This window comes from Pan paniscus, chromosome X (genome assembly GCF_029289425.2).
Source record: "Pan paniscus chromosome X, NHGRI_mPanPan1-v2.0_pri, whole genome shotgun sequence".
In the NCBI taxonomy this organism is placed as follows: domain Eukaryota; kingdom Metazoa; phylum Chordata; class Mammalia; order Primates; family Hominidae; genus Pan; species Pan paniscus.
Genome location: NC_073272.2, coordinates 150,359,503 through 150,367,768, shown reverse-complemented (window position 1 = coordinate 150,367,768; position 8,266 = coordinate 150,359,503). Strand labels below are relative to the sequence as shown.

The window sequence follows — 8,266 nt, the reverse complement described above, 5'->3', positions numbered from 1 at the left end:
CAGGCTGCAGTGCAGTGGTATGATCACAGCTCACTGCAGCTGTGACTTCCCAGGCTCAAGCAATCCTCCCATCTCAGCTTCCTGAGTAGCTGGGACATGTCGGGCACATGCCACTATGCCTGGATAATATTTTTATTATTATTTGTAGAGACAGGGTCTCGCCATGTTGCCCAGACTGGTCTCAAACTCCCGGGCTCAAGCAATCCTCCTGCCTCGGCCTCTCAAGATGCTGGGATTAAGGTGTGAACCACTGCACCTGGCTGTGTTCGAATCTTGATGGGTGTGTGAGCCACTGTGCCTGGCTCCATTCAAATCTTGATGGGCATTTGAGTTGCTTCTAGTTTGGACGGCATTGCATCGAGCAATGCTGTTACAAACATTTGTGTACATATCTATTGGTGAATATATATGTCTTTCTGTGTGTTATAGTGCTTAGTAGTGGAATTGTTCGGTCATGTATGTTTGTTCAGCTATAGTAGATACAGCTATATTGCCACAGTGATTTCCAAAGTGGTTGTACAATTTACACACTCACCCACAGTACATGAGCATTCTACTTAGTCTACATTCATATATGAGCATTCTGGTTGGTCCACATCCTCACCAACACATGGTATTGTCTATCTTTTTTCTTTTAGTCTTTCTGGAAGATATGTAGTCACCCTGGGTTGCGTTCCTAGGAAAGTGGACTATAAGATAAATATTAGTGTGCAGAAAGTTTACTGGGGAGTGCTCTTAGGAACAGTATCTTTGAGCAAGTGGAGAAAGCAGGATTAGGCAGGCATAGAGGTTGGACCATGATGCAGTCATAACAAAGACCTTGGCCAGTGCCATGGAGAACTCTGAAGCTGGGATGACCCTTCAGAATTGCCTCAGATTTGGGCAGGGGACTGAGCCTTTATACCTCATATCAACCAGTCATTGGATGCAGATCTCCCCAGCAGGAGGAGGAACTAGGCTGTGAGCTGTCAGTAATCGACACTTACAGGAGTCAGCGAGATGAGTACTTCAGTCCTGATTTGTGGAGGAGGAATTTGGGAAGCACACTACAGAATTCACTACAGTAGTGGTATTGCATTGTGGTTTTAAAGTGCATTTCTCTGATGACTCCTGAGGTTAAGCATCTTTTGGCCATTTAGATAACTTCTTTTGAGAAATGTTCGTTTGGCCCTTTGCCAAGCTTTCTATTGGGATGTCAGTCTTTTTTTTATTTGTAGGAATTCTTTACATGTTTGAATAGTTCTTTAAGATATATGTCTCTGGAGGCACTACCAGAGACATACATCTCAAATAACTATCTGGAATACATAATATATATTGTATATAAAGAATTTTTACAAATCAATGTGAAAAAGACAGAAATCCCAATAGAAAATTTGGCAAGGAATCTGAATATATACTATAAATGTCTTCTTCCCCTTAAGGATGACCTTCTTCCACTCAATGTTTTTTGATAAATAAAAGTTGTTGATTTTAATGTAGTCTAATGCATTTTTAAAAATATTATTAGTGTGTTTCGCATCCCATTTAAGGTCTTTGCCTACTTCAAGGTCATGAAGATATTCTCCTATGTTTTCTATAAAATATTTATTTTTTACCTTTTACACATCACCTAGAATTGGTTTGGGTGTATGATATGAACTAGGAGTCACGATATATTTTTTTCTATGTGATATTCAATTGACCCACAATAATTTATGAAAATGTAATATTTTTTCATAAAGCAAGTGACCATATATATGTGGGTCCATTTCTGAACTCTGTTCTGTTACATTTTCAAATTGAATGTCCTTGCACCAATATCATACTGTCTTATTTATTACAGCATTCTTAATATCTGTTAGTATTAAAAGTTTTTTTAAGCCTGCTTGAATTTTTATTGGGATTGTGTCAAATCTATGTATTAACTTGGAGAAAATTGAGATCTTTACAGTATTTAGTCTTCTAATACATGACTAATAGCACATCCCTCCTTTTATTTAGATTTTCTTTAATTTCTTTCAGTGTTTTCTTGTTTTCAGTGTAGAGGTCTTGCACACCTTAGATTTATTTCTAGGTATTTGGTGTTTTCTGATGTTATTATAAATGAAATCTTTTATAAATTTATTTTGTCTTTTTGTTGCTAATATATAAAATGCAAATGATTTTTAAACATGTTTACTTTGTATCCCACTACCTTGCTAAATTCACTTATTAATTCTAATAGTTTGTCTATGGATTTTATTGGATTTCTTATGGACCCAATCATGCAGTTTGTGAATAATAGATTTATGTATTCTATTCTGATCCTTATGCTTTTCTCCCATTTTCTTAGATTATTGAACTACATTGGACCTCTGATATAACATGAAACAGAAGTGGTAATAGTAGGAAACGCTTTCTCATTCTCAATCTATGACGAAGGATTTTAATACTTCACTGTTAATTACGATGGCTGCTGTAGGGTTTTTTTGTGTGTGACTTCTCCTTATCAGATCAGAAAGTTCCCTTCTTAGCCAAAGTAAGCAGTAGCCAACTTGTCAGGGTGGGAGTCATATTACAAAACCGAGGGCAGTGAAGAAGCTGAAGAAGAACAAGAAGAGAACCTTGAAGCAAGAGGAGACTATAAATATTCAGAAAGAGATAGTTTGATTTTTTTGGTTGATGCCTCCAAGGCTACGTTTGAATCTCCTAGTGAAGATGAATTGACACCTTTTGACATGAGCATCCAGTGTATTCAAAGTGTGTACATCAGTAAGATCATAAGCAGTGATCGAGATCTCTTGGCTGTGGTGTTCTATGGTACCGAGAAAGACAAAAATTCAGTGAATTTTAAAAATATTTACGTCTTATAGGAGCTGGATAATCCAGGTGCAAAACGAATTCTAGAGCTTGACCAGTTTAAGGGGCAGCAGGGACAAAAACGTTTCCAAGACCTGATGGGCCATGGATCTGACTACTCACTCAGTGAAGTGCTGTGGGTCCGTGCCAACCTCTTTAGTGATGTCCAATTCAAGATGAATCATAAGAAGATCACGCTCTTCACCAATGAAGACAACCCCCATGGCAATGAGAGTGCCAAAGCCAGCCAGGCCAGGACCAAAGCCGGTGATCTCCGAGATACAGGCATCTTCCTTGACTTGATGCATCTGAAGAAACCTGGAGGCTTTGACATATCCTTGTTCTACAGAGATATCATCAGCATAGCAGAGGATGAGGACCTCAGGGTTCACTTTGAGGAATCCAGCAAGCTAGAAGACCTGTTGCAGAAGGTTCACGCCAAAGAGACCAGGAAGCGAGCACTCAGCAGGTTAAAGCTGAAGCTCAACAAAGATATAGTGATCTCTGTGGGCATTTATAATCTGGTCCAGAAGGCTCTCAAGCCTCCTCCAATAAAGCTCTATTGGGAAATAAATGAACCAGTGAAAACCAAGACCCGGACCTTTAATACAAGTACAGACGATTTGCTTCTGCCTAGCGATACCAAGTGGTCTCAGATCTATGGGAGTCGTCAGATTATACTGGAGAAAGAGGAAACAGAAGAGCTAAAATGGTTTGATGATCCAGGTTTGATGCTCATGGGTTTCAAGCCATTGGTACTGCTGAAGAAACGCCATTACCTGAGGCCCTCCCTGTTTGTGTACCCAGAGGAGTCGCTGGTGATTGGGAGCTCAACCCTGTTCAGTGCTCTGCTCATCAAGTGTCTGGAGAAGGAGGTTGCAGCATTGTGCAGATACACACCCCGCAGGAACATCCCCCCTTATTTTGTGGCTTTGGTGACACAGGAAGAAGTGTTGGATGACCAGAAAATTCAGATGACTCCTCCGGGCTTCCAGCTGGTCTTTTTACCCTTTGCTGATGATAAAAGGAAGATGCCCTTTACTGAAAAAGTCACGGCAACTCCAGAGCAGGTGGACAAGATGAAGGCTATCATTGAGAAGCTTCGCTTCACGTACAGAAGTGACAGCTTTGAGAACCCCGTGCTGCAGCAGCACTTCAGGAACCTGGAGGCCTTGGCCTTGGATTTGATGGAGCCAGAACAAGCAGTGGACCTGACATTGCCCAAGGTTGAAGCAATAAATAGAAGACTGGGCTCCTTGGTGGATGAGTTTAAGGAGTTTGTTTACCCACCAGATTACAATCCTGAAGGGAAAGTTACCAAGAGAAAACATGATAATGAAGGTTCTGGAAGCAAAAGGCCCAAGGTGGAGTATTCAGAAGAGGAGCTGAAGACCCACATTAGCAAGGGCACGCTGGGCAAGTTCACTGTGCCCATGCTGAAAGAGGCCTGCCGGGCTTACGGGCTGAAGAGTGGCCTGAAGAAGCAGGAGCTGCTGGAAGCCCTCACCAAGCACTTCCAGGATTGACCAGAGGCCATGCGTCCAGCTGCCCTTCCACAGTGAGGCCAGGTTGCCTGGCCTTGTCCTCAGCCAGTTAAAATGTGTTTCTCCTGAGCTAGGAAGAGTCTACCCGACATAAGTCGAGGGACTTTATGTTTTTGAGGCTTTCCGTTGCCATGGTGATGGTGTAGCCCTCCCACTTTGCTGTTCCTTACTTTACTGCCTGAATAAAGAGCCCTAAGTTTGTAATAAAAAGAAAGAAAGAAAGAAAGAAAGAAAGAAAGAAAGAAAGAAAGAAAGAAAGAAAGTTCCCTTCTTAGTTTTCTAAGAGATTTTTGTTTGTTTTTTGGTGTTTTATTAAGGATGGCTGTTGAATGTTCTCAAATGCTTTTCTGCACCAATTCAAATGATTGTATGACTTCCTCCTTTTTCTTTGTTAATAAGATTAATCCCATTGGTTGATTTTCTAAATAGTTAACCACCCTCACATCTCACATGCCTACAATAAACCTTAATTAGTTGTTGAATTAGATTGTATTTCCCCAGAAGCTGACACTAGGTCAGGAATTGGAGTACAAATAATTTATTTGGGAGGTGAACCCTGAAAATACCAGAAGAACTATGAAGATGAAGTCCTCTCTGTCTGCACATACACACATGAATGGGACAATGAACATATATGAATATATATGACTGGACATACATATATATATATGCACATACATATTAATGGAAAGGGAAGGGAGATATGTATTTATATTCATGTATGTATATGTTATATGTATATATACAAATGTAACAATAAATATTATATGTATATATGTATTGGATTTGGTTTGCTAATATCTTCTTAAGAGTTTGTGGAACTATGTTCATGAGAGGAATTGGTCTATAATGTTCATTTCTTGCAATATCCTTGTCAGGTTTTGGAATCAAGGTCATCTGGGACTCATAAAAAGGTTATGGGACACCCCAGCAGAGAAGATGGCTGTGGAAGGCCCTGGGGAATGATGGTGTGCTCAGAAGATCAGGAATGAGAAGAGCAGCACCTGTAGTGGAAGCTGCCAGCCTGGCTGTCTTGGGAAATAATGGCCAAGTTCTCCCTGTTCCCTGTAGATCCTGTCTCCACAGTGGCATGATGAGGGGTGGGAACATCAGGTTCAGAAAAGGTCTTTCTGCTCTCAGCTTCTCACAAGCTTAACTGAAGCCCCCCTGGGGTGACAGAAGATATGACTTCCCCTGAGTTTGGTAGAGGCAAGCATTTCCCTTTGAAAGCTTGTTGGTCATTGGTCATCTCCGTGGTCTCTTCTAAACCCCAAGAGTCATCCAGGGCCATGCACCCAGGGGCTTTTTCCACCTCTACATTCAGAGCCTTTGATGCCCCTTACACACCTCTTATCAGCTGTTGAACAAACTGTGACCTGCCTCCAAGAATGCTGGCCAGCTGAGGCTGACAATGGGGCTTGGCCAACCAAAGTGATATGGATAGCAACTGGCAGAGGGCCAGGATGGCATAAATGTCAAAAGGTGCTTGCACTTGCTGCTGTGACTGCTAGCTGTGGTCTTAAGGTATCTTGCAGAGGAGGGGGTAAAGGATGGTCCCAGAGGCACCAAAAGGGGCAACAAGCACAGACATTTTTAACTGCCACTCAGAGAACAACAACTCTGTGCCAAGCCCTGTGCTGAGGGCTCTACACTCACAATCTTCTTCATATACACATGGGTCTCACTGAAACCATAACACAGCAGAGTGGGAAGGGATATTTTAACCAACTAAGGTGTTCACTTGCCAGTGCCTGGGATCCAAAGTCAGCATAGCCACTCTATGCGCTCAATCATTGGGAGAGGGTAGGAGGAGCCAGTTGGCTTAGTGACACATTTAACTTGGAGTACATTCATCAAGACATGCCTGGAAAAGGCCACAGAGGAAAGGCTCCCGAGAGGAAGATAGCACTGGGTGACTGAACTGAGGGGACCACAGCTTCATAAGAAGGGCAACAAGAACCAGCCTCAGCACTTATTCTGGTGTTCACTCAACAGCATACAATGTCATCACATTCACTGTCTTACTGGAACCTCCTAGGGCGCCCAGGAAGTCAGCAGGGCAGGAGTCTTCTCCCCTCTGAACAAATGAGGAAAGTAAGGTTCAGAGAGGTGAGGTGACTTTACTTGCCAAAGACCTATTACTGGTATGGTAGGCTAAATAATGGCCCACAAAGATGTCCACATCCTAACCCCTGGAACCTGTGAATATGACTTTATATGGCAAAAGGGACTTTGTGTATGTAATTAAGTTAAGGATCTTGAAGTGAGAAGGTTGTCCTAGATTATCTGGGAAGGCTGTGAATGCAATCACAAGTGTCCTTATAAGAGGAAGGCAGAAGGAGATTTGGCACAGACAGAAGAGAAAGGGATGTGATGACAAGAGCTCCATGTGTATATCAAGGATTGTGAGTGTAAAGCCTTCAGCACAGGGCTTGGCACAGAATCATTCTCTGAGTAGCAGTTAAAGCAATCTGTGCTTGTCACCCCTTTGGTGCCTCTGGGACCTCCTCCGCAAGATACCTTAAGAAAGAGATTGAAATGATGTGCTTTGAGGATGGAGGAGGGGGTGATGAGCCAAGGAATACAGGTGGCCAACCTGAAAAAGGCAAAGTAATGGATTCTCCCCTCAGAGCCTCCAAAAGCATCCAGCCCTGTTGACACCTTGATTTTAGGCCAGTGAAACTGATTTGTTTTGGACCTCTGACCTCCAAAAGTATAATAGTAAATTTGCATTGTTTTAAGCCACTATGTTGGTGGTAATTTGTTATAGCAGCAATGAGAAACTGATCCATCTGGTGAGTGGCACAACTGGGACAGAAGCCAGTCATCTCATCACCCAGGCAAAGGCAGACGCCATCATCTGCTTCTTGGCAAAGTTTCCCAGGGCCTGGATAGATGTGGGAGTGGAGGATGGGAGGACTTCAGTAGGAGGCAATGATGGTTCAGAAGCAGGAAGCTAGCTGCTGGAAGCCACCAGCTTGAAGTCCCTTGCTTGAGGCTCGTCATGTGATTATCCGACCGCTTCAAGGAAGGGACTAGGAGCATGGAGGCAGAGGCCTGTCTTTGGCCCCAGAAGCCGGGACGTTTGATGCATTGCTGACTGGGTGAGGGTCCTGCTGATTGAGATGGAGAGTCCTTAGAGGCAAGACTGGACCGATGACTTCTTGAGGTGCTTTTCAGCTCTCAGGTTCTGTCAGTCCCTCTTCATGGAATCCTAGGTGCCAAAAGCAGACCCAGGAAGGCTGTGGCCCTGATAACCCAAGACAACCTCTGTCTCTCTAAATGTTCCTGTGGAACCGAGTAAGCATAATCCCAGAGGGCAGTTTGGGACAGCTCACACCCTTCCAGTGGCGGTGAAAATTGGTCGTTCCCCTTGGAGAGAGGAGGCGCTCTTGGCAATTTTCCAGAGCTCTACCCTCCTTCCTTTGTGCCCAAACAGCTGTGGGCAGCATCAGGCTGGGGGTAGAAAGGAATGAATTCTATTTTCTTCCCTCCCTGAGGTACTCCATGTGGTCACAGAAGGCTGCACAGGAAATATAATGGTTGACAGACGTGCGGTGTTTTGTGATGTGAAAATTAAAATCACCAGGAAATGTTCACGTTCTCTCTCTCCTTCTCTCCCCGCCTCCCCTATCTTCCTTCCTCTGAGCCTTTCTCTCTCTCTGTTCTCACTCTTCCTCTGTTGCCTTTTTCCCCCCAGTTCATTTTAAGTCCCTCAAACTTCATACCTCCAAGAACAACTCTCTAGTTGAGGCTTGGACTTTACAACTTTCACAAATCACTTTGAATCCTTAAGGTGCCTACAGACCTCTCAGTTTGAGCAATTATGGGAGGGAGAACAAAGAATCAGGGTGGGCGAGCTTCCAGCCACCACTGCCATAAAGTTAAGTGACAACTGTTCA

The 8,266-nt window shown here is 43.2% G+C and overlaps 1 protein-coding gene across 1 annotated transcript; it reads left to right on the top strand.

Moving 5' to 3' along the window:
- Positions 1 to 2,509: 2,509 nt before the first annotated feature.
- On the top strand, positions 2,510 to 4,733 carry LOC100970335 (X-ray repair cross-complementing protein 6-like). The gene is given in 1 exon segment (XM_034949409.3): positions 2,510 to 4,733. A coding segment is annotated over 1 exon segment (1,647 nt). The 5' UTR covers positions 2,510 to 2,699; the 3' UTR covers positions 4,347 to 4,733.
- The last annotated feature ends 3,533 nt before the right edge of the window (positions 4,734 to 8,266 follow it).